This window comes from Amblyomma americanum, chromosome 8 (assembly GCF_052857255.1).
Source record: "Amblyomma americanum isolate KBUSLIRL-KWMA chromosome 8, ASM5285725v1, whole genome shotgun sequence".
NCBI lineage: Eukaryota > Metazoa > Arthropoda > Arachnida > Ixodida > Ixodidae > Amblyomma > Amblyomma americanum.
Window position 1 is genome coordinate 7,414,252 of NC_135504.1, and position 27,556 is coordinate 7,441,807.

At 44.1% G+C, this 27,556-nt stretch overlaps 1 protein-coding gene across 3 annotated transcripts; it reads right to left on the minus strand.

Annotated features, from left to right (window-relative positions):
* Positions 1–2,418: 2,418 nt before the first annotated feature.
* On the minus strand, positions 2,419–27,508 carry LOC144100854 (methyltransferase-like protein 22). 3 transcript variants are annotated; one of them, XM_077633742.1, is made up of 9 exons: positions 27,478–27,508; positions 25,542–25,771; positions 16,499–16,627; positions 13,369–13,409; positions 12,000–12,147; positions 6,115–6,330; positions 4,095–4,191; positions 3,154–3,313; positions 2,419–2,597 (listed from the first exon to the last, which is right to left on the minus strand). In XM_077633742.1, exons 2-9 carry the CDS (start codon positions 25,657–25,659, stop codon positions 2,571–2,573), a joined length of 936 nt encoding a protein of 311 aa, XP_077489868.1. In that variant the 5' UTR covers positions 25,660–25,771; positions 27,478–27,508; the 3' UTR covers positions 2,419–2,570. The 3 variants fall into 3 exon arrangements, with proteins under 3 accessions (XP_077489868.1, XP_077489867.1, XP_077489869.1); XM_077633741.1 differs by lacking the exons at positions 25,542–25,771; positions 27,478–27,508 and adding an exon at positions 24,047–25,413; XM_077633743.1 differs by lacking the exons at positions 25,542–25,771; positions 27,478–27,508 and adding an exon at positions 18,359–18,392.
* Between the last annotated feature and the right edge of the window lie 48 nt (positions 27,509–27,556).

Below are 27,556 nucleotides of genomic sequence, written 5' to 3' on the forward strand. Positions count from 1 at the left end.
GGAGACCATGTTGAGGGTGCTTGCCGAACTTTAATAAACGAAGTGAAGGCCTTTTACGTTTTGCGCATTCCATCGCGTTTCCTCGGGACGATGCATCACACTTGCGCTCGGCATGCAAATGCGCTGTATGCGGTGACGTGTTTCAGAGTGCTCTGATATGTGATGCGCCGTGGTGGTCACCTTAGTTAAATATTTCTGACTCTGAGCTTCCGTTGGTCGACCTATGCGGCATTCTAAATTTTTTTTGTGTGTGTGTTCCATTTCCCGAAGTTGGAGCCGACCCGATGTTCACAATGCATCAATGAGAATGTGAGTTGTACAGTGTAATGTACTTCCAATGCAGTAGCGTCAAGGCGCCTGTTCAGTGGAAAACATGGGGTCGGTGGCTGCACTGTGAGCGAAAAATCCCCAGAGGAGCAATGTAAGTGGCAGGTAGACCACCTAGGTTACAATACCTTGTGCCATCATTACTACCCCCCCCACCCCCGGGGTTGTAAGCAAACTGTCCACCGTGGCAGGTGGCAGTTAAAAAAAATGATTGGTCACAAGAGGTTGCTCGGGAATAAATAGCAAGCTGGGTCGCACAAAGCCCACTGGTGGCAGCAGCTGCGATCGCAGGGCAGTGGCGCATTGCTCAACTGCTACACGTCTGCAACAGGAGTGGTATGAGAACCCCCAGGGGTCTATGAATGTATAGTCAAGAATGACTAATTCCGCATATATACGGAAATTACTCCATTAACGCTATTGCATCATATCCTTAAGGCGTAGCTGAAGTGGTCCCATCCAGTTTTTGTCGCCGCGTAACATTTAATTATAACGTGAGGGGCAACTTTTCTGTAAAAAAATGCGTTGCAGTCAAGTAAACATGGTATGAAAATGTGCCATACCATCTCAAAACATGACGGGCATACTGCATGGAGCAAGCTCGATTTGTGTTAATTTTCACAAATTTTTATCTTAAAAATGTCTATGCAGTCTGTGCAGGTGGATTGTACAGCGAGGCAGGTGTATACGACTGAGCTGAATTAATAGATGAATAATCAAGGAAGTAACTAATTGCATATTAATGTTCAATTTTGGGGCGCAAGAAAAATTGGAGGCTGTCATTATCTAAGGCAAGACCAATCTTTAATTTTCTGAATTGGCTTCATGGTTTGGATAATCGATGATGACAAATGTGCCTCTGAAAGCTTAATTTGGCTCTTCCATGCTGCACATTGATAACATGACATCACTCGCATTTCTGCAGTGACTACCGCACTGAATTCCCCCGTGACAAAGTAATCTGCCAGTATAGCTTTTCTTGTTACCAAACAAGAAGGTAATGATCAGAGATAAGAAGCTCAAATTTTTATGCTTCTGGCTTGTTTGATATAGTCAAGTATCAAAAAGCCGGTTTTGTTTACTGTTGGAATTATTCAGTGAGTAATATGGGATGCCGCACACTATTGTTATCAACTGCTGTTTTTTAAGGTCTAAGGGCTTAACATCCCAAAGCAACCTTGGCTATGAAGTCGTCGTAGTGGAGGGCTCTGATTAATTTCGACCTGGGGCTCCTTAACGTGCACTGACATTGCACAGCAGATGAGCCTCTAGCATTTCGCCTTCATCGAAATGTGGCAGCCAAAAAACTAGACTGAACCGGCGTTTTTTGGGCCAGCAGCCGAGCACAATAACCACTGGGCCAGTGCAGCGGCTGCTGTCAAGTTCTATGCTACTGTAGTGCAGCAAACAGAGATGCAGTTTGTGTATGTATTCTACCATGTAGAACTGAACACAATTTTGGCGAAAATGCCAAACGCAGTGACGCCATTTCATAAACGTGCTACACTAGAAAGCCACCTCAATGAGCTTTCAAAAGTATTTTTGACACTGGATCTTGGCTCGCCTTCAGTGTTCTGGCCTGCAATCTAGTGCCCTAAAGCCAAAAACAAAAAAGTTGATTAGTTTGTTAATTCATCGCCTATACACTACGTCTGCCTCGCTGTATATTCCACCTGCACAGACCACACCGACATAGTCTCTCTCTCTGTTTTTAAAATAAAAATCTGTAAAGAAAGCTCTGCAGTATCTCTGCAGTCAGGGCACTTCGCTACCAAGCTGGAGGACCTGGGTTCAAACCCAGCTGCGGCGACCTCATTACGATGCAGCGAAAATGCAAAAGGTGCTCGTGTGCTGCGAGATGCCAGCGCATGTTAAGAACACCGCAGCCCTGCACCACGGCGTCCCAGACAGTCCACATGTCATTTCAGTATGGTAAACGCCACAACTTACAAAAATGCTTAAAGAGTAAAAAATAAACCCTCCCTTTATGCTGTTTCATTGAAGTGACATCACTTGCTTTAATAAGATAGAAATAAAAACGAGCCAGACAGGAGCGGGAGCACCCCTCACTGCTGTCTTTTATCTGCCACGAAAAAATGCATAAATTAGAATTTATTTACAATATTGAAACAGCACTCAGTGGTCCACACCAAGGCCAGCTTGGCGCTTTGCAGGGCTATGCATGTTCGAACTCGCTGGAGAGCTGCAGTGCTTCATAACAGGATTGTGTCCTGTCTTGCCAATCAGCTTGGCTTGAGCTGCCACAGCTCCTGCAGAGGAGGAACAAGCAGGTTAAAAACTTGCTGCAAAGGTGAAATGGCTACAGATGTTTATTTTTTTTCAAATACAGAACTGAGGACAAGATGACAGCTCTAAGCCTCGCCATGCTTTTCCATAAGCAGGAAATGTACAATTATCAAAATTATTACTATTTTATAATTCCTTTTATTCACACTGACAGGCTATAACGCATCTGTAGAGGTGAAGTAAGGAGAAAAAGGGAAGGCATTTAAGCTCGTCTACTTCTTGCATTTGCAGAAAAAGAAATAATGTAAGGCCAACAAATCCCTGCAGCTGCAGCAACTCTTAGTCCTCGGTTTACGATCACTGATGTAAGCAATGAAGCTACGAGTAGAAAAGAAAATTAACAGTTCATGGGCTCCTCTTGTGGAAGAAAGGCAGTACTGAGAAGCCACAGTTGCTTGTCAAGAGAGCAGTAAGAACATTCTCAAACTGTGCTCTAACAAAGTGGATAGTTTGCACGAAAAATGAGTGGGAACAGGTGTACTAGAACAAGTGCATAACTGGGTTATTTGCACAACTCACCAGGTAAGAGTCCCTGCTGTAGCCACTGAAGTACTGGGGTATGCCTGAAAGGTCCAATCCGCTAACTAGCCAGCCATGACTGCGTAGTCTCTCCAGCCACTGTGTAAAGTGGATATGTGACGGGCTAACTGCATCAAGGTCTTCGAGCGTGAAGTTCACCCTGGAAGAAAGAGTGACTGTCGGAGACTCGCGCTGTGCACGTACGTGTGCAAAACAGACTGTTAGAATGTACAGTTATATCTGACAGTGCTGTACAGACAACCACAGATAGCAAAATGATTTTTGGCGATAGCTGCTTCAGTTGAAATTTCTCAACTGCCAAGCGTGAGCCTATGTCAGGGCATGGCATAATTAACTGCCAATAATTGCTCTTAGTTGACCTGTATAGGAGGGAAACGAAGCCATTTGAGCACTAATCATCTGACTTAAAAGATTCAAATACTATACAGACAACTAGATAAACAATACCACTCTGTTTACTTTCAACGGATTGTTATGAGCTGAGAGAAATTAATTTTAAAGGTCTCCAGGTTTCACTGGATTAAGACATGTTCTAGTTTAATGTTTGCAGCCAACTTTTGCTAAACGTGCTTTGATAACATGGTGGACAGTTCAGCTGTGCCTCACTCAATTCAATTTAGTTTGCATGAACATTAAGCATTGTAACACCCGCAAAGGCACTTGCCAAAGAGTAGTTTGATGATCAAATATAAAATATATAAAGTGACTTATTAGTCTGCGTTCTAGGTGTTAGGCTTTACACCTGTTTGAATCAACTATAGATCACTTACAACATATTGCACAATTAGCCACTTGACTTGCATTGGCTACAACTGAGTTGGCAGGTTTATAAGAGGTACAAACAATAAACGGAGCGCGATTGATTGCTTATAGTCTCTGTACACTGCTCCACTAATAAAATGCTGAAAATTATGCCTAACCTCTTTTCGAGAGCAATGTAGACCGTCTGTTCGGCCCTGGTTACGGCTTTGAGCAGGAGCTCGAAGAGGCAGTCAGTCAAGTGGTCATCGTACACCACTGCAACCAAAACAGATCATCGCCCACTGCAAGTGACCGCGAAAGGACCAGCAAGCAGAAACTGAGAACTCGGGATGTTGGTCGAGCCATGTGTACTGGACCTTGAAGGTACCAAATACTGTCGCACGCTAAAGTGAACAAGATGACACGGTTGAAAACACTGCAAAGTGTTCTCTTAGTTGCCTGCCCTACGCAGTCATATTTGTTGTATGCTTACAACACTGGAAGTGTCACTATTAAAGGGACTATGCAATAAATTAATTGAGATTACGTAAAGCAGACGAGAGATAGGCATTTCATCACTCGTCATCCCAACGCAAGAATTTTTAAGCTAGCATCAATAACAACGAAGATATAGACGATTAAAAATTATGCCCCCCCCAACTCATACATGCGGGGCGCCAGACAAAAATAAAGAAAACAGCTCTGGGACTGGGCCCTGCCCATGAATACGTCATCCGCTGATGTTCCTTTTGCAACTTCCGGTTGTCGCTCCTAGCACCCCAGCAGCAGCGGCCGCGATGGGCATCGAGCCCTATGCGTTCACGCCGTACCGGCTGAACGCCAGCGACGACAGTAGCGACTCGGCGAACCACTGCGAGTGGCTCCAGAACTCCCGACAGAAGGAGGTGGCAGAGGAAAATTGAAACCATATGCGCGAAGGCAATGCCCTGGTTCGCGCTTGCCCGAGAGGGTCGCGCGGCAGTACGAGCAGACGATTTTCACGGCTACCGGAAGTGCGCCCATGACGTCGAGGCTGCCATGGCTCCAGCGAATGACAGCTTGTGGTGGCCTGGTGACGTCATGGGGTATAGTGCCGTCTTTTTTCACGATTTTAGTTTCAAAATCGGTCCCTACGAGCACACCAACTGGCCCACGAATTTTAAAAAACATGGTTTTTAAAAATTCATAATAAATTGCCGGCTCAGTTCCAAAGACTCATACTTGGTGTGAATGCTTCTTAGTATCATTTCTAAGCATTGAAAACATTTACAAGCGACATTTTATTCATTGCATAGTCCCTTTAACAAAGCATACAACACTGGAAGTGTCACTATTAACAAACAAAATTTTACTCTGTCAATTCATCAGTGCACATGAAGGTAAGACTATGTTGATTTCTTTTATTTTTTCCCTTTCCTGGTAGAGAATTAGCCGGAACAAAAGATAAAAAGAGCCAAAGCCTGACATGGGCTTTTTGTTTTGATACACGGTTTTAACAAAACGAAATGGATCACAATTAAGTGACAAGAAGAAAGAAATACATAATAAGCCAAAAGCAAGTGCAACAATACTTACTCCCGTGTTTTAAAAGGCCCCTGAAATGATTTTGATGGTCATGGTCTAATGCAACAAATCTACAGATGTGGTCTTTGCAAGTGATCGAGTGAAATTTAAAAGTTCTGGGCGGACCCTATAATTTACAAACCCTATAATTTAAAAATTGCTGCTTGCATTGGTGTAACACCTCACAGCGTGTTATTAACTACCCCTCCTTGACGTAGAGCGGGGAATATGGACGAACTGATGACGGGATATGGATATGGAATGCGGGGATATGGACGTTCTTCTCGTTGGGCGTGCCCAAGCGACGTGGGCAGGGTAGGGCGACAACATGGAGCAAAAAGTATTGTTTCTGTCCACCTACACTGACACGATAGGCACATCGCAAAGTGCAATCTGCTGCTAACTCTGAACTGTGGAGTTTATCTACCATAGCAGTCTGTCGTGACAGCAGCTACACATTATATTAAAATACATATGGAATTCGCTCACTACAAAACAAACCCAACCCTCTATATGGTCAAAGAAATGAGTGGCATTCTTCTTTTAGCTCATTCTTTCTGCATGCTGATAAATCTTACTGCTGTCACATTCCAGGCAAACAATTATGAGATCAAAAGAAAAAATTAAAAAATGTACCATCGGCGGCCAGGAAGATGTCTGCTTTCTGAAAATCTTCAACATCTTCCGCAGACCACCCGGAGCAGCCCGTTGCAATCTGCATCTCGGGAAGCCCATGTCTCCAGTCCAGGCATCTGACCCTTGCTGAACACGGTTTCACATTCAGCGCATCATAGAAGGCTTGGTTTTGCTCAAGGTTTCTGCGACACAGGTGTAAGACCTCTTCCAAGGCATCTGCAAAGTGTTATGGTGCATGTCTCATCTTTTTCTTCTGAAATCACAGAAAGGAAAGCACAGTCTGAAATAAATCGCAAACAACCCGGACAACAGAAGCAGCAACGAAAACAGTCTGAGGTCAGCCAGGTCGAGCATACAGACATGCGGGAGTAGCAATGCCGCAGAGCGAATTTTCATCTTCGTTTTTACAACTGCCCCAAGGAGAAGACCACCCCGGTGACTTACTAATTGTGACACATGGAAGGAAGAGATCCCAATTTGAGTGTTTGGAAGCGATGTACATAGACAGCATGTCCCCAAGGGCGCAGTTAAATCGCTCGGTGAGGCCGCTGGTCGGCGGATGAAAGGTGGAGCTGGTTCGATAGATCATCTTGCACTTGGTGAGCAGGGCTCTCACAATGTCGCACAAGAAGACAGCTCCTCTGTCACTGAGCAGTTCACGAGGTGCGCTGTGATAAAGGACGAATCGCTGTAAAATGAAGAAGACGACATCTGTCACTGTGGCAGCTGGAAGGGCAGTAGTTTCTGCACAGCTCATCAGATGATCAACCGTGAATATAGCCAAACAGCTGCTGGTTGCAATGCATGGAAGTGGGACGTATAATCAATGCTGCTGCAGTCAAAAGGATGTGGTGGGCAAGGTAGCGGCTGCGACTCTCCAGCAGAATGATGAGGAGGCGTCTTGGTATGTTGACAGGCAAGGCATGAGCACACACACTTGAGAATGAAGGTGTACATGCCACACCAGTAGTTGCACAGCCGGATTCGGGTGCATGTCTTTGTGGGTGGAAACAGGCACAGATTTGCAAGCACAAGTGTCGAGGAATAACTGGCAACCACTTGTGGCCATCTGAGCTGTAGTACTGTCGATAAAACAGATTATCTCGAATTGCGAAATGGGAAGCGTGGAGGTGGGGAGCACGTGATGGAGAAGCAGCTGTTGGGTTGGAGTGAAAATCGAGAAGAGACGCGATCCAGGGCTCTGTGCATTGCACTAAAGGCATGTCACCGATGTGGAGTGACAGTGGTGAGGCGTCAGAGGTGGAAAGGCTGGCGATTTCAGCTGGTACTGAGCAGCGGGGCAGGCCATCGGCGACTTGATGCTTGTGGCCGGTGTGATAGACTGTGCAAATATCACATCCCTGCAGTTAAAGAATCCACTTGGTGAGGCGGCCAGATGGGTCATTCAAGGAGGAAAGCCAACTAAGTGCACAATAGTCCATCACGACTTCAAAAGGGCAGAATTTGGCAAGAGCCCAGATGATGACCAAACACTCTTATTTGGTTACAGAGTAATTGGATTCAGCCTTTGTGAGATTGCAGCTTGCATAGGCAACAACATATTTACCGAAGCCAGATTTGCGCTGGGTGAGTACAGCTTTGAGGCCAACATCACTGGTGCCCGTGTGGACAATGGTAGGGGTAGATGGGATGAAATGAAGGAGTACGGGCGCCGCCGTGAGGAGGTGGTGTAAGGTGTAACATGTGTCGTTGCGTGCTGGAGACCAAAGTGAAAAATGCAAACTGGTGGGCAGAAATTGTGTTAAAGGTGGAGCAATGGAAGCAAAGTTGCGAATAAACTGGCGAAAATAAAAGTACAGACTTAGGAAACTGCGCAGACATTTGATGTAGGTAGGTTTGGGAAAGGCAGCCACAGCATGAAGTTTAGCCGGGTCAAGATAAACGCCTTCCTTGGAGACAACGCAGCCTCAAATGGTCAGTTGACACGCAGCAAAACATAATTTTTTCAAGCTGAGCTGCAGGCCGGCATCAGAGATGCAGGTCAAGTCCGGCTCCAGGTGGGATAAATGGGTGTCAAAGTCTGGAGCAAAGACAACTATGTAGTCGAGGTAGTAGAGGCATGTCTTGTACTTCAGTCCAAGCAAAATGGTGTCCATCATGCGCTCAAAGGTTGCAGGGGCATTAAAAAGGCTAAAAGGCATCACAGTAAATTCATACAAGCCATCGGGGGTCACAAAGGCTGTTTTGGGGCGATCGGCTGCTTCCATGAGGACCTGCCAGTACCCAGAACATAAATCTAGGGAAGAAAAGAGTTCTGCTCCTTGCACAGTTCACCATCATCTATGCATGGGAGGGATACACGTCCTTGCACGTGACCTTATTAAGGGGGCAACAATCCACAGGGAAGAGGATGGAGTCATTTTTCTTTTTCACAAGCACGACAGGCGATGCCCAAGGGCTGCTTGAGGGCTGTATGATAACGCTCTGAAGCATTTGGTTAACTTTTTCTTCAACTGTCTGGTGCCCGATTGCAGACACATGATAGGGGCATTGCAGGAGCAGTGCGAGGGCATCAACATCGATGTGATGGGTGATAGTTGAAGTTTGGCCCCGGGAACTTTAGTGAGAGTTGAAGGAAGAGTGGAACTCATGAAGTAGGGTGAGAAGCTGTGGCTATTGCGGCGATGGAAGATCGATGTTGATGGAGTGAAGAAACACTTCGTTAGAGGAAGGATCAGGTACAGAAGGTGAGCTGAGCGCTGCCATGGCGAGGTGTAGCGTATCGTCAGGGGCTGGACACTGCCAAGACGTTCATCGAGGCGCAAAGCGGCAAGGGGGGAAAATGGGTTAGGCAGCAACAGTACTGCGAGGCCAGCGGACACGGTGAGCACTACGTATGGCAGTGGAGGGCTTTAACACACGGAACAGAGGGAGCAGCATCCAGCAAAGGATCAGGCAGAGCACAGACCCCGACTTCAGTTCAAGCACAATCAACGTTAGCGGCATGGCATGACAGGAAATCACAGCCTAAGATAACAGCATAAGAACAGGAAGGCAGAACGATGAACTCATACAGAGGAAGTCCTGGATCACGACTCGAGCAGCACATGCTGCTAACGGCTTGATGTGCTGAGCGCTGGCCGTGCGCAGAGAGAATCCAGAAATTAATTGCCGTCTTTACTTTCCTTAACCCATTCTGGCGCCATTCTTTTTTCCATCAAAAACAACTATTTTTAGCGTAGACAGTACATTCAGGGCTCAAGCGAGATAATTTTTTAGTTTTCGAGCACAAAATACCATTGCTTAATTTTTTAAAGTGATGTGCAAAATTTTCTACAAAGTGTACTGATGGAAATAACAACATTGAAATGCCACGACTGTCGAGTAAACACCCAAAGGATAGAGGAATAAATTTCTGTTTTGAGGATGCACATTGCGCTTGAAGTTGCAAAAAAAAATTGTGTTATTACTGGTGGCAAAAGCTGTCAGAAGATGTGCTACCCTACTCACTGTTCTGAAGAATAACATTACTGAGTTCATTATTGCACAAACAACCATCTTATTTGCGACAACAAGGACAATGAATTCAACTGAAACAAAGAAATCCCTTCTAGTCGCAGCATACTGCAAGAAAAAGCTGATTGCTTCGTACACAATTGTATACACAGAGCGTTAAAGGGTTAAGGAGCGACAAAGCTATGTGTACATTACAGAAACTGCAGCACCGGTGTCAACGACTGCCATGACAGAAACACCCCCGACCGAAACTTCAGTAAGATTAGCAGGTGACAGATGAGGCCTTTGAAAGTTCGACGGGGCGCAATTCTTATCTCAGGAACTACGGCATCTAGTTTTCTAGGCGGGCAACACCGCATCAGAAAGATGCAACGGCGTCACGGTTGAGGTGAATGGCAGTTTGAGAGGGCTGAATGGTCTGGGGAGAAAGGGAGACCAGGTGGCATCTCAGCAGACATGGAGTACTGAATCATTGGATGCCAGCACCCTGTAGTTTGGGGAGGTGGTGCTGAGACTTGGAGATGACAGTGGCAATGCCATGCCAAACGATCAGGCAACCCACAAATGTAGCAAACAGGACGACTCTCAATTGTGTGCCAAGAATTGCTTACTTATGCAGCCGGTCAAAGATAACATGCCGGCGCTCTCACAGGCACTGGAGGAGAAGGGTAGGTAGGCAGCCGAGGTCTTGTGAAAATGTCAGTGTATGCCAGCGGAGCGGCGACGGGGTGGCCGATGGCAGGCGGAACAGCCTCGGCAACCTGCCCTTGAATGAAATGTCAGAGAGCCGGAGCCAAATATAGTGGTGGCTATTGAGGGCTAGGCAGAAGGGAAAGCTGACGTGTCACTGCTTTGAACGAAGTCTTTGATTTGCTACAGCAGCGAGCAGTTGTCACTTGCGGGCATCAGTGCAGCAAGTGACCCAATCTGCCTTGGGTGCTGACCAGTCGGAGGCCCACTGCTTGCGCAGCTCCTCGAAGTTCTGGTAGAGCGTAATGACTTCAGCAATGGTGTGCAAGTTTCGCGCTTACGGCATCTTAAAGGCATCACCGTCGATACCCTTGAAGATGTGTTTGATCTTGTCAGCTTCCGACATGTGTAGATTCGCTAGTTTTCACCAGTCGACGACGTCTTTGTGTAATTGTTAAAGCTCTCACTGACCTGCTGCGACCATTCGTGCAAGCATTGTTCGCCGCAAAGCTTGCTGCCGGCCAGAGTACCAAAGACTTCTGAGCAGTTCGTCTTGAATGCAGACCAAGTAGTGCAGATCCCACATGTTAGTTACACTGGTCAGAAAAAATACTGTTACTGAGTTTTGCCTCATCATCATCCCACTTGTTGTCGAGCCTCATCTATTCATAACATGTGAGCCAATCTTCCGCATCACGCTCATCGGTCCCACTGAAGATGGCAGTCCAGCTGGAGAAGGGAGTCTCCACAGATGACAGCCGGGCTCACTTGCATAGCTTGATGTTGAAAGTCTGCAGGCATCACAGGTGCCAGGATAGTACCAATTGTAGGATTAGGGTTTACTGAAAGGAATCAGGATGATGGCAGCAGCACCAAAACCAGTCTGAGGTCATCCAGGTCAGGTCAAGCACACACAAATGGTGACAGCAATTCCACTGAAGTGAATGTTCTCTTCGTATTTACAAAATAAATAAACAAATAAAATAAAAATGCCTACTTCATAACCTTTTTTCCGAGTTCCTCCGGTGTTATATCACAGATTTCAAGGGAAGTGGCTTGAAAATCTTTGTCATGCAAAAAATGTAACGTCATTCCCAACAAGTGCCACTGAACAACCCTTAACCTTTTTAATGCGCACTTCTACAAATATAAATTGTCACCTAAATGCTCCCAAATATAAATGTCACGTAAATGTTAGCAATGAGAGTGGGAACGACACCATGCAAGACCTATTTAACATGTACAAGGCTCTGCTCCTTTCAACTGCAGACATCAGAATATTTGCCATAGTTCTGGTCTGTTCTGCCAGGGAAAATTTCACTCCCAGTGTCATCTAAATAATTCCGTTTTGCTACCCTCAGTGCATGGTTGGATCATATTGAACTAAAACCTAAGGATAAATAAATTACACAGATTCGAGGATTGCTCCTTGATGCCTCTCAGGTGCACAAGCTCTTCTGTTGCAATATCTATCCTAATAACTCTACTCTATAAAATTAATTGCTATCTTATAAAACACTCTACACTTTATAATATTAATTAATTAATCCAATAACAAATGGAGAGCGAACAGTTACTTCAATGCTGTACTCGGACAAACGTGCCTATTCAGATAACTAGACTCCCTTTGCAAATTTAGGGGGGGTGAAATATTCATGTACTAAGAGTTGTGCAGCTAAGTGCCCTGAGCTAAAAAATGCAGGATCGTACATACACACCAGTGCAGAGGACAAAGTCGGCGAAAGCAGCTGCCACGACACCGCACAGTCCAATGCCTCCGCCCAGCTCGACGACTCCCTTTCCGCGGAGGAGTTCTCTCCCATTGTGAAGGAGGAAGTCCGACATCACCAAAGCAGCCTTCCAAACCTGTGAGACAAGGTAGACCGCCTGGTCAGCAAAATCATTTACATTTATGCTAACCGTAAGTCAATTCGACTCTGCCTTTTCAAGAGCCACATGAAGGGCTATGAGGTTTTGCAGTACGTTACCTATGCATCCAACTATTGATACAAGCTGGGCGCTGCCTTGACACCCTTTGCCGCTTAACCTCGACTGCCCATCACTCGACACTTATAGTTTAATATGCAATTTTCTGGTTATTTGGTACATACACAATCACTCCCTCACCTTCACAACTGAAACTTGGCACACTATGTTTTGAAGCTCCCAAGCAGGCCCTGCAACACTGCTCATCGCTGACTTCTGCAGCAAAACTGCCGTGTAAACTTCATCGACACACTAGTTGTTAAAAAAGTCATTATATCCAAAAAATAAAAGCAACACTCAGCAGACATGGCCAAAACCATGACAACTACGCCTTAAGTGAAACCAGCAACTTGGGCCATACAACTTTGGGCCATTGATCCCTAAACCTGTCCAGCAGAATTTTTCGGCAATTAGCACATTCAGCACGATAAAGTGTTCGCTCCCCAACTCTTGTTCGGCACGGAGATACAGCAGAGCACTTCTATTGTTTTTCAGCAACAGTTCGTCGCTACAACTGCACAGAACCTCTGCCTAAGGCACGCAAGTTCCAGCCACTTTCGACTACAACTGCCACATCACATTTCAGCGGATGAAAAATGCATATAAACGCCCATGTCCCACACAATACCAGTGCATGTTAAAGAGCCCCATGTGGCAATGAGCCATTGCCTCACTGACATTTTCTTTTTTTTTTATACCTATTTTTTTTTCTCTGTAAAGTAGTCTAATTTTGTGGCTAAGTCTCGCTGTTGACTGTCAGGTTTCACGCGACAAGCCACTCCTTATAGCATAGGCGAACCTGATTTGTGGCTTGCGCAGGTTTAATGTCCCAAAGCTACTTGGGCTATGAGGGACGCCGTAGTGAAGGGCTCCGGAAATTTCGACCACCTGGGGTTCTTTAACGTGCACTGATATCGCACAGCACACAGGGCTCCAGAATTTCGCCTCCATCGAAATTTGACCGCCGCGGCCGGGATCGAACCCGCGTCTTTTGGTTCAGCAGCCAAGCGCCACCACCACTGAGCCACCGTGGCGGCTAGAGAACCTGATTTGTGCAGCTGTACTTGTACAGATCTGTGAGTAAATTATTATTATTACTACCTGCAGTCCAACAGTTGGCAAGGTAGTGGCCGGGCAGTGATCTGAAAAATAAAATAACAGTAGTATTGAAGGACCCTGGCGATACTATTATTGTGCCATAAGCCTAGAAATAAACTTAAAGTACATAAGTAAAAAACCATTGTACTTAAAAAAAATACATTCGCCATTAATAGCATGCAGCTAGAAACTGATATTGTATAGTGAACTTTTGGAAGTGCAACAGTAAGTGAAATCTGAAAAAAAAAAACACCTAGTAAAAAAATTACTGTTGAGTTCGAAAATAATACACGCAGTAAAAAAATGTAAAAAAAAGGCATCAAATTTCTTTGTTGCAGGTGGCCACGTGGCAATCCCAGTGTGCAAATAAAGCAACAATATTGATCACATTTTCCTCATGGCCCACAGATGCACGCCCATGTCAACTGCCACAACATGCCGGCACTTGTCCTTGACACGTGCTAAACATGACCAATATGAAAAATAAAAACAAATTTTTCGTCTCCTTTGAGTGAGAATTTTCTTAAAATTCTCAAGAGTTGGTTACACAAGTGAGCCTGAATTGGTCAATATTATGTGAGCCTGAGAGAATTCGAGCCCACAAGGATGAGTAGAAGTCAGGTTATTGTAACTTATCACAACAACAAAGACGTTCCTATTCCATCATGACAGTTTTTGCTAAGAGACTTGACAAACCTTTCAATCATGTTATCTGTTGACAATGTGTCTGGTTGAGTATAAGGAAGGCCATTAAGCCTATGAGATCCCATGCATGCATGACAGTTGACTAAGACACTTAGTATCGAAAACGTCTGATAATGCAACTGATAGTGGTGTCATCTGATAATTTCTCTGTAAGCCTATGGAAACCCTTTGAGCCCAACAAAGAATTTCACAAACCACGACGACAATTTCTGCAAAGATGTCTGATAAAATTTTGATGATGATGACATCTAATGATGATATCTGATACTCAACATAGAGAAGTGTGTGCAAATCCTATGCTCTGAGAAAGCAGCCCAGTTCGCTGGCCTCTTCTTCCATTAGGCGTGTTGTGCCTTTTCCTGACGTGTGTAGAAACAGTCAGGACAAAGCACAGCTGTGATGACATGCCACATGTGTGCAGACAGAAAAAAAAAATCAAGACAGCCAAACATATCAAACAAAAAACAATCGAAAGAAGCCTGCCTACTGTTCAAAGTGAGAGGGGAACTGGACGGACTACGATTGTTAAAGAACACCTGCTGAGGCCTCACACCGTTTGATGCGGCAATCAGTTCAATAGGCTGGGAATGGCAAATGCCTAGCTATCCCAAACATGGGAACTAATCAGCACAAGTACGATACCTGAAACGCGTGCAGGAACAACATATTGTGTCCATTGGCACTTATATACTGTTTTCCTGCTGCACCTATTTGTACCCGTTTCCTTGATTAGACATCACAATGGAATGCACTGTTTCTTAGCAGCATAACTTGCAATTTAATGACACGTGTTGCACAGACCCGTCTAATCAACAAAACATCCTTCATTTCAATATGCTGTTTAATTGATACACCCACCCCTCTGGAGCAGCTGTGGGTAAAGGCTACTAGAAAGGCACAGAAATCAAATCAAACAGGTCCGCACATCATGCGTGCACGTCCGTGACAGGGTACAGCACTCGTTGTTTCGTGCCCGGCGACTTGTAGAGCTATGCTGCCGTTAAAGTCAATTCCTGGCAGGTGTGACCTATTGTCAAATGGCTTCTGCCCCTACTTTCTTTTCAAAATATTGTCAAATATAGTTTAACAATGGCAAGACTGAAGAAACAGTTTCAATTGTGCAAATCACAACTTGACCCCTTTCGTCTTATTAAAAAAAAAAAAGAGTTAGAAACAGAAGACCTATAACAGCTGCTTTTATGGCATCACATTGCCTTTGTGAAATGCCTGTTTTCTTTTGCTCAATTTGTTTCCACCGAAAGGTTCTTAAAATCTCAGCCATTTGTGAGAACGTTTATCTGATAAGAGTTTATTTACTCTTGCCTAGTTTATAGCGGCAAGAAGATGCTTTGCAAAGCTGGACCTCATCAGAGTGCCAACAAGGCACACAAAAAGACTCGTAGAACAACCCCATTCCAGCAAGAAAGATTGCCGTTGCCACCACGACCACAGGACAACTTAAGGCCGAGAACAAATCAGCCCCTGCGTGATGCACAAATAGCAACTCTCGACAACATTTCAGTGATGTTCAAGCGACTTTGCACGAAAGCGACTTCAACATGATCTCGGCCGGGCTTTCGAATGTGCTCATTCTCAGACTTCGGATCGTATATGTTGCCAATACCCAGGTAAGCAAACACACGGGAAGCCATGTTTCGTACTGTTGGCTCCAAAATGCTGTTACAGTCCTACACATCTGACAGAGTAGAACTCCCTTTCAACAAACGCACTTGTGAAGCAGATCACAACAATGAGTCACACTGTGCATGTGTCAGAAGTCTACAAAGGTCAAAAGGAGACTCCAGACTGCATTTTAAGTGAGAATGTTAGGTTGATTTTTATGCGGACTCATGAGATCAAGTATAGCTCATATTAAAGGGTGCAGACACAAAATTTTGAAAGCAAACAAACAACATGATTAGTTTCACAGGTGTAAGGAGATGCCTTCTATCAATTTTTGGCCGCAGGCAACAAGTGGAAAATAATTCTAAATGTATTTGAATGTTGTCCGAAAAGCCGCTCGGAATTTTCACTTACATCGGGTGACGTCACGTTGCACTTGCCCCAGTTATTGTGCTTTCACCGAACCCAGTGTTGTCATCAGAAACCACCAGTGCTTGCCGGCGACACCGACGTCATCAGTATTGTGGTATTTAAGCTTGGCCAATTGACTGTGATGTCAAGGTACACTTTAGAGCTGGCACCAACCGGGACTGAAACTGCTGGTACAAAATCGTTTGTATTTAATTATTTACACTTCACACTAGTGTTTTGAGCTCATTTTCCCGAAGATAGATTGGAGGTGGCCTATAGGCCACTTTCAAAGCAAACAAATGGATACGCAAAAATTCGTGTCTGTACCACTTTAATGTTTGAAGCACGATGGCAGCTCAGAATGCTGCCAGCAGTGCGAGGTCAATGCCCTCACCCAAGAGTATTTCGGTACTCCTTCGAATCCGTGTCACATCGAGGTCCCCGTCTTCATCCAAGGCCAAGCACCCTGGGTTGGCCACCTCCACATGGGTGTCCCATTTCACATGCAGTCGCGACTGGGCCACTGAAACACATTTTATTGTAAATTATCTACACAAACGAAAAATGAAGCCATCTAAGCAACAGCTACAAGAGAATGTTGCCATAATTACACAAAGAAAGCTACTTTATTCCCATTTATGTAGCAACAAACTTAGTTCAGTGCCTTTTCTGGTGCACACTTCTGCTTTTGTGCAGTCACTTCATCAAGTCAAAAACAGCAACTGAGCCACACAATACTTTCTGTATTTTTACTTGTCATTATTAGCAGCATGTTAGAGTAAGTCCAATTAAACATTAATTAATTTTTGACAAAGAAGAAAGCAGCAGGAGCGAGATAAAGAATAGAAGCATCGAAACTGCTGCCGCACCTAATTTATTTGGACCAATTTATTTGCAACACATTTAGAATTAAACAATTTTTTTTTTTTCAATGTGTATGAGGTACTTGTAACTACTATTTACTACAGGTAAAATAGCCAGGCTTGTCATAAGTAGACTGCCATTTATGACTCGTGACGAGTCCAGCTTGTTGTGTGTTTTCTGACACTGTTTCTGAATTAGGGCCCACCCAAAGCATTTTTTTTTGTTTGCTGACAGAATGCAGCACGAGTAATAAATGACCATTTTGGTCCAGTTAGGTGGCTAACTTTTCTTTTTTTCTAGATGGTTGAAATTGAAGATTCACTTACACAGACCTGTGTATGCTTCTTTTATCAGATACACTTCAAGAAGCTTGTGCGCGTCTTCAGAATTTCCCCAATGAATGTTGCTGTTATGAAACCAATGCACACGAGCACATTTTTATACATGTAAAGGCAAATCAAGTAATTTAAAGGCTTGTAATCTCTCATGAAGGCTCATCCCTATCTTCTTGCCTCGTGTCTTGTTTCTGCTGGTTTCTTCAGTGTCGGCCACAAACAAACTGCCAGTACAGTACACTTTACTGAATAAATTTACTGTCTGCCTTGCCAGCACTCCAGTTGGAAACTTAATGCCCTTTTTACAAATGCGCACGAAACATGCCACCAGCAGTTCAGCACCAACATTAGTGCTAATCATACACTCGGATTTCCATAATTAAAACTCAAAGGGGGCTGAAATTCTGTTCACATTATGCAGGGTTTCACCTAAGAGAAGCCATTTTAATATGCTCGATGTTCATGGCACCTTTTCGTCAGTTTTAATTAAGCGAGTTCGGACATAGACTTAACAATGGCTTAAGAAGCGCACCACAGAATTGAATATGCATGTGCAACGATGATGTCACCAGTATCGGTCGCAAAAAGAGGGATAGTCGAAGAAGGGATTTGTCACAAAAATCAGGTCCTGCCTTAATACATCTCGTGCGTCAGCCCCACCGAGGCAGTTATCAAAAAGGTCACATCAGATGCTAATAGCATGTGTACTTCCATGCCAGTGCCAGAAGTAAGCACTAAAATGGAAGGATAATGATCCGGCCATTTGGTAAGTGCACAAAATCATGACAGGAACACCATTGTTAAAAAAGTAAATTAAGTATTAAATCTCAGGAACACAAAACTTTGGTCGCATGTTCTTTCTCTGAAATGATGCACCATCGATAAACATGGATTGCCAGTAGATATTGATATCTATCCTAGTACGGTAAATAATTTATAATACAAGTTTTCCTCTCACGCTGTTTCTATTTCAACTGCCAAACGATCACAATGTCACTGACGAGTTGAGACAATGACCAGGTCACGGGAAGAATACAGAAATTGCAGTGAAATACCTGTTTGTTCAGTTGTCATTCCAGCTCCTGGGGTACGCTGGCATAACAGCTAGAGTGCACATAAATGACAAAGCAGAGATTTTATTCCAGTTTTCATATGCCTCACTTAAACTCAACATTGCTTCAACTTGTTTGTGACATCATAGCCATAGTTTGGCAGATGAAACTAAAGAAAAACGAAGTGAGAAGGAAACCGACTATAAATTATTTAGCAGGCGTAGGCAAATTCTACGTGGCGAGCTGTGCACACCACTGTCTCACGCACCATTTCAAAAGAACATGCAACCAAAATTTCAGTGTCCCTACTCGTTTAATAAATCTGGCAATACTAATACAAAGATTGCTTATAGTAAATCGTGATCCTGTGGTACAGCAAGTTGTCCCGGCTATTACTGAGCGAACTGGATACTGAGTAATAGCTTTATTGACTGCAGTAATCATAGCAAACAGTGAACACACAAGCACAGACATCATTATAAAAAAATTCTTGCCATTAACAACTAACAACACAAACACCGCTTTCCTTCACAGAGGAGGCAACTATGCCGCCCACATGTGTCCTCAGACAATTACTATGTTCACTGAGGTTTCAGACGAAAACCGCATAACTGCGATGTCGCACAGCATCGTGATAGCAAAACCACATATGCCCAGAATTAGGGCTACGTGTACTAAGGACAACAGCAGGCCCTGAGCAATGATGTCAACTGCACTGCTACATGAAATGGCCATCTGCAAAAAGAAGCTGGCTACTAGAAAACAGGCGCTGAGTGCCCCATCCATCATGTGGAGCAACAATAGAACAGGTGCCCGCACCCCCTCAAGTTGGCGCAAAGATGACGTAGCCTACAGTCGGAAGCCTCTTCCTGCCGGAACGAGTGTGGCAATGTAATACATGTGGAATGAGGCTTAACAAGCGCACCACGAAATTGAATATGCATGCGCGACAACTTTGCCACTGCTATCGGCTGCAAAAGAGGGATAGTCAAAGCGATATGTCACAAAATTCAGATCCTGCCTTAATACGCCTTGTGCGTCTGCTCCACTGAAGCAATTATCAAAAAAGGTCACATTAGATGCTAATAGCACATGTACTTCCGCAGTGACACGTCTTCATAGAGCCGAGTTTAGCAGCATCGTTGCCAAAAGACAATGCTCTCAACAACCACAACGCGAGCCCGGGACATGATGGGTTAGTTTAGATCACTGCTTGGTTACTTTAATGCACCACAACATGCATCTCTGAATGTATGATCCATTTTGATTTTCAACATCATGTTCAATCACAGATGGTTATCAATCGCAGCCAACTAAGCCACAAACCCAATTTTCAATACTGTGAGCAGACAAAAAGCTAGTATCATCGATCACAGAAAAAACGTGAGTTGATAAATTCAAACTGAAATCATGAAACTGAAGTGTACCTGACAAGGTTATGCCATAAGGAGAAAAGAAAACTGATGGCCTCTCAGGGAGGCAGGTGTAGTCACGAGTGACAGAAAGTCAGGTGTAGCTACTAGGTTAAAAAATTAAAATACAGCAGCTACGGTCAGTGCAGGACGAAGAAAACTGGCAAATACTGGGACACTTTTGTAAGAGAATGTTCTAGCCTGGCTGCTGACGATGGCTATAGCTAGTGATAACTAGTACCGGTAAGCAGCGTACCAGGCAGTTGTGGGGTGCCAGTACTAGGATGCTAAGTTACCAAGCAAGGGTACTCTGTTGACCAGCCTTAATAGCAGTGCTTGTGGCATAGATGCCGGCACAAGGCATTGCACAAAAAGAACTAAAATCTTTCCCGGTGCTATGCAGCACTATTAAAAGACACATACGGACAATGTCTTCCCCGATTCTGCCGACATAATAGAGCTGCCACACAACAGAGCTTGAAACACCATGCAGTCCCAGCTGCTTTCCCAAAGCTTCCAGGAAGAAAAAAAAAACTTCCGACCAATACTAGAAGGTCGTGATGACCGGCATATAGTGTTGCAGGCAAAGCAAGGTCTGAGAACAGAAAAAAAGAGAGATGATTCATATATACATGGCAACTATAATAGCATGTTCTTAGCACATTTACGTCATCAGCTGCTTGGGTCACAGATCTTTCGCAAGAAAAATCCTTTCTTTTTATTTTGATTCTCACTCTACTGAATTTATTTTTGCCATTGTTGAATATGTGTGCGAGCAAAAAAGTGTGTTTTGCCAAATCTTTTGTAACTAGGCTGGATGTCTTGCAACAAGCGCATGGGAAAAAAAAAAGGGATACATGCTGCAAAGACATACAGAACTTTAGAATGTCAAAAATTTTTCACAGCCGAACGACCTTCCAAGAAAACATTATTTATAAAAAGTATGAACACGTGTTGTTATCAAGGCAGTTCAAACAATAAAGGGTGAAATTTCACACTACATTGGCTTTTAAGCGAATTCCACAAAAGTCGATCACCTGCAGAAGGTAATATGTAAGCAACTTCAGTCACAGTGTAAAGTGTTTAGATTGTAACCGTCACTAGTCCTTAACTTAAAAAAGGAAAGCCTGCGAATGTCTGTATAATCAGTTAAAGATTATCTTCATTTTGATTAAATTACAATTTATCTTACACGATGCTGTCTTCACTGAATATATATTCGAAATGAAAACTATCTCTGTAGCAGTTCATTTTTTTATTTAGTTTTTATTTAATGGCCGTCGCTCAGGAAACCTACCGTTTAGCTGACAAAAATGTCAAACCAAAAACATGAAATGCTAAAACAAAAAAAAATATGCTAGACCAGATCTCCAGTATTGAGTTGAGCACCAGAATTAAACAAACTAAATACCAATACTAAAATCTTGCTGGTTTACTAGTACTGGGCAAGAATGCTGACAGCCCAATTTTGTTTTTGCCACCATCTTTATTTCAATACATACAATGCATCAAATGCCTGTCGTTCAAGTAAAAAAATTTACTGCCATTTCATTCACTTCAGGAACGACTAAGTCACACCAATAGGCGTACAGTGACACAACCCTTTAGAGCAAGCAGTAAATGGCCTCTTGGTACTTTACTACCTGTCATGAAACATCTATGCGACAAACGGGAGCGATTTGCAAGCCGACTAAGTGAACGCTCATGCCAGATCGCCACACTGAGAGGAGCATACACCCTTCTGCTTGGTGAAAGGTTGAACCAGTCAATGCACACATGACCCCAGTGACTTCAGGGTTCTTGATGTCCAGTATAAGCTACCAATAGAGACCGGCAGCAGTAATAGTTGTCACATGTTGTGAAAGAGAGCTTTATGATGCCACCATTGTGGGACCACATGGCCAATTCATAAACCAGCAGAATGTATGGAGCGGTGATGCGATCAAGTTTATGGCTATGACATATCGCGCTAACGGACAGCTATGCTATACAATATGAAAAAAATTTAAGGTGGGCACGTAAGGTCTTTACATGCTGTGAAAGCGAAAGCATGCTTTGACGTAACAGCCTTAACCACAAAGGCCTGCCTCTACCAGAAAGGCCTTCACCCTAAATTCCATTCACATAAAGACCTTTATCGTGAAGGTGTTTACCTTGAAAGCCTTCATTCACAAGGCCGTTCGCCTAAAGTTCTCAAAGGCCTTTATCATTGCTATTGTCATTAATGACCCCACCCCAAACCAGCATTGCCATTGCCAAACATTCAAAGTCGTTTATTTCCCGCATCACATGACTAACTTCAGAGGCTTCACCACACACCGGCATTTTCCAGGTTAGAAGGCCAATAGGGCTTTCGTGCTAAAAATTAAGCACCATTATCTCTTTGGCGCACGATGGCCTCAGTTGCTCATGCACCATAAAACCCAGCTGAACACAACTCTCTTACAAAAACACAGAGAGGGAAATAATTTAGAGTGGCATGCTTCGCGACTCACTACAGCAGGGAATTGGCTACCTGTGCAAATAGTACTCTGTGGGAGCTAATCATTAAACACTCTATACTAAAGGTACACAAATCAAATGAATGGACACAGAAAGAGGCAAAAAAAAGGATGGAAAGTTAAACGCTAATTAGTCAGTGGAATTCTCTTTCTTCTTTTTCTTGCACGTGACCTATTTTTCCACTATCATGTGCAGATATCCATGATGGACACTATTCTATCAGACCTGCTGCCATGCACTCGGACAAAACGCTCAAGGAGGAGCTTGGCTAGATTCCGGAAACGAACAGTAAGAGCTGCTTCTCACACGCACTGTACTTGGCAGGGAGCGTTGTCACATCTGTGACAAGTTCACTTAGCGGGACAACTTTCAGGGCGGAAAGAAAACGTAAACAAGTTGCACTTCCCAAGGGGCCGCGTGCACAGCTGTAGCTGCACGCTTTAAAACGAACGTGCCAGCTGCCGCATGCCAGCACGGTCAAAAGAACTGTGTTCCATGTAAGCAGCTGCTATATGTGTGTATTAAAAATCATCTCTCTGTCAAGCCAAACAGCAAGCAAGGACAGAGCACATGTGAGGCCTGTCTGTCGCTCCCTTTACCCCGTGCACTGACACCTTACGAAGAGGAGCGAAACACGGATTTTTTTTTTAACTTTTGGCCGAGGCAAAGAAATGACAGCAATACCCATTGTTTCCAGCTACAGCTATCTGTTTCACAGGCATTTACCATCTTTTGGTAACTACGAAGGCCTGACACTTCCAAACACAGCATATAAACGTTTTTGATTCCTTTCTTGTTTGTTATTGCATATTACATGTTGATTCCTGAGGTTAATGTACCTTTTTAAATTCTTTGAGCAAGAACGCTGTCTCTAAACCTGAAAATGCAAGCGCAAATAGTCGTGTCCAATATACATTGTTATCACACCATCACCTATAATAAGCTGTGCACCTACTACACGGAGTTCTTTTTCACAGTAATAAGCATGTACAAAAAATGCACAAGAGGAGCCAACACTCCTTTAGAATGCCGACACCTCAACAACAGCAACATTTAGGGAAAAAAAAAAAATTGGCAGTGGCTTAACTTGGCTAACCCTGGAATTCAGCAAAAACGAGGGAAGCTCCGCTACACGCTCGTGACAGCCATTCTATATATACCCACATGACAACGTGGCTATGACGTGGTGACACATGATCTTATGACACCCCCATCGGATGTCATCACGTGGCTTCACATCACTCCATCGGATGTTCTTAAGGTCAAAGGTCAACTCAAGGTCAGAGGTCAACTAAAGGTCATGGGTAAAGGGTTCGACACCATAACTGTACCACATATGGTCATACACGGCTAACGTGGTTGGGCTGAAGGTCGTTTAAGGTCATTCTCTGGCCTACGCGACTACTTTACCTAGCGTAGTGAAGCTTTTTCGCTTCAAAAGCATACAACAAATGCCAGCTGCTTTTTCTGTCTGCCTCTGACGCTAAAACTTCGTTAGTAAATCTTATCACACTATACTATGCAGTAACTGAAAAACTTAAGGACACACCCTACAAATTGCCAGTGACTGGCATGTCGAAAAAGCTGATCTAGAATCTAGCCAGCTCTGCAAATTACATAACTGCCTTTTCTCAAATGATTACACCCAAAGAAGGGTCACTGCACACATTTTACCGACTACCATTGTCACGAAAATTGTAAACCACAGCACTTGAACAGGACTGTTATAAAATATTATGCTAAATGAGAGAAATGTAAAATGTGTAGGTGTACATACTAAGCAGTAGATAGAACCATCCACCACGTACCGGTACCAAGACAGGCGTTATACATAGATTTGAGAGTGAGTGAGTCGTGAAGTTAACAATCAGCCATTGTCGCTCCCAGCCAACTTGTGCTAGAAACATTTTGCAGTGACAAATTTTGTAAGCTAGGTTACACAAATGCTTCTACACTCGCTACACAGCTGGCTACACAAAGTGCCACTTTGCACAATTCAGTTATGGAATGGCTAAACAACTTTCCGTGCAAATTATCAGCTTGAAGACGACTTAGCAAACATGGACAGAGAAATGCGCTGCAGTGCAATCTTCATCATGGGACGCCGATTAGCCTAGCTGTAAATTTTAGTCAAAACTGTCAACTTGCATTTTACTAACTCTTCCCTCTTCTGTAATGTGGCAACCGATCTAATCACAGCTTTGGAATGCAATGATTAACTAACGCTCTGTTCTTGTTGTGTCCTGTGTTCTTGTGAAAGTACATTCTTTGTTAGAAATGATTAACTAAGGGATTCTTCAGTAAGCACGGAAGTTTATAATCATCACCATCAGCAAAATACACCTACTGTAGGTCAAGGGCATCTCCCAGTGCTCTCGTATAGTCATGTGCCATCCACAGTTAGTCTATCCTGGCAAACTTCTTAATCTCATCTGTCCACCCAACTTTCCACCCTGCTCAAAATGCAAACCAATGGCCAACACCAATAACAAGCTGCCAGGTACCTGTTTGCCACAATTCACATCCCACATACCCAAATCTAGTTTTAGTTTTTAATTTCCACCAGGGTACCGTGAACTCTTTCTCTATGTAGCTTTCGTCCTGTATTCCAAGGCCACTCCGATATATATTTTCTTCTTTTTTAACAGTTTAGCACAACCAGACTGATGGCTTTGAAATGTTTCTGCATTCTCTCCCGAAATAGACCTGATGCACCTGTTTTATTCCGAGCAAAACAGCGCCATGGACACGTGGCAGCTGCTGTCAACAACTGCTGGTTCGGCACTTCACGTGTGGTGCGAACCGCTTGTAAGCTTGGGGCAACCATCGTGAGAATTGCATGTTAAACGTTAAAACTATGCCAGCATCGCTTCAATAACTATTATCGCTTTTAGACGACTTATGCTACACTGCTTACTGAACTATCCGAGTCAGCCATCAAGTTGAGTAGCGAACATGCTTGAATCCATTTCTGAAGCACGATGGATATTAAAAAAGTGAAGGCATTTTTGAGCTCCTGCTCCACACAAAATTAGAGAGCGAAGGTGTTTGGACAGATAACCCAGAGAAAGCCTCGGCACATGCTAACACTGGAAGACGCACTGATTTGGTGTTGTGAACAAATCATGATAGGAAAGTTTGTGATATCACGGGCCAAAATCGCGTAACCAGTGTCATGCGTTATTGCACAGCTTTCTATTGTCTTGCACACAAAATCCGACAATCATGTCTTTCTTTTTTATCGGACGATCATGAGCTCACTATTCGACTACCTAGCAGCTGGCTCTTGAGGGCTTCTGGCACCAAATTGAGCAACGGGTCGTTCGAACTCTTGTCGATGTTGTCGGAGTCGACGTGGACTTCCGAAACCACAATCTCGTCATCTTGCATGCTTACAAAAAGTTTAGTCGAGGTCAATTACGAGTCGGCGATAACGTGCACACGAGAAGCATATTCAACCGGAAAAACCACGCACACAGCGAAAAAAAAAACGCTCCGCCGCCTCCGCCAAGGTAGATGTATACTGGTAGCGAAGGCTCCATAGACGCCCATTGGTCCAAAAAATGGCGGCTCATGGGCACTCCAGCGCCCCCTGGATTTTGGGGGGCAAACTACGCAAACGTGACGTAGAATGACGTCACGCATACGTATGCTTTTGGCGCGAATTATAAAGCGGTCTTTCTGAAGAAACCGCGTTTTCGAGCCCGTATCTCTCGAAGGTTGCTGCCTTTCAGCGCGCCCCAACCTTTGCCAGTCAAATGTGCTCGAGTTCCTGCTAGTTATGGCCTTGTTAATGTGCAATTGGGAACGCAATGAAAGTGACTGGTAAAGGAGGGGCAGCATAGAAAGGCAGCAACACTTCCAGACACTGGCGAAGCACGCATGATTCGTAGTGCAAATACTGGTGCTAGTACTTTTGAGAGCTTTTGAGTACAGCAAGGTATGATGCACAAAGCACTGGCTCAAGTGCACAGTTGGCAATAGAGTGTACGGCAAGTATGGTTTTCATAGTTTCATATTCATTGTTTATTGCAGCAACCAAACAAATACAGTCACAAAGCACACCCTTGGCACACAAACAAAAATACATGTCACAGGCAGCACAAGCAGTATTGTTTAAGTTGGCTAATCATCTCAATAGTCACAGTGCAGAAGGAAAAAGCCCTGAAGTGCCACGAACGTTGTCAGTTAGGAAATTGAAAAGTATAGAAAACAATGCTACGACAGCTTCAATTGAAGCAAACATAACATGACATAAGTAGGCGCATCAACACAGACCATAGAGCACACTGGGATTATTCTTCACATTTAATTTCTTCAGCTGAAAGAATATAGCAGGTGCGTTTACATCTGCAAGGCAATGTTAAAGCCAGCTTTAGCACCCTCAAACGTGCTCAACGTAGGAGCAAATACCATACATTGAAAAAGACATGAAGCCAAGTACGCACGAACGGGTTACAGCTATGAAACACGAGCGAACAGCCCGGCGAAACCATATCGAAGTCAAGCGGGAATCGGTGTAGCGTGACACCAATGGTACTATCCACGCTGTCGCAGTGTACCGCCTTGGTGTACCACGGAGCATCGCTTCTTCACATGCCGCAAGCTCATCTTGAAATGAAGCGCTAAGCGCTTCAAAAGAAGAGCGCGAAGCGTGCAAAGACGGAAAAAGACTTCGCACTGGCCGCACGCCGAAGGAGACGACAAAACCGAGAAAACTGCCGCAGCGGTCCAGCGGGGTGCAAATCTTACCGAACGGTGACAAAGAAGCGACGTGCAAGGACGACGAAAACTTCGCAAAAGGAGCATTTTGAGACCGGCGAGCTAAATTTATACGCTTTACCAGGCGCGCCATCGCAGGCAGCTGGCGATAAGAAATCGCCACCTCGCCACTGTGGCCGGGTTAGCCGGGTATCGAAACAAGGCCTGCAAAGACGCGCTGTAATGCACCGCACACTCATGAATAGGGGGCAGGTCAAGAGTGTTGCAAAAATAGAAAATTTGCCAGGTTTTAATAAAATGACTTACCTCTTTCGTAAAACAAGGTGCTAATATATTTTTTCGTTTCTATTGGCAGATTACATTCCAATTTTGTAGTTTTATTATTTATTTATATGAGTGTTTTGCCCCCCCATCCTCTGGTTGTGCTGCAGTCGCGCTAAACCACTTTTCGGCCCAGCCTTCGCCACCACTATAAATCCGCCTTGCCTCCGCTGCCGGACGCGGAGATTATTTTGTGCACCCTGAGAATTCTGGAGAGTGAACTTAATCATTTTCGTATTACTGT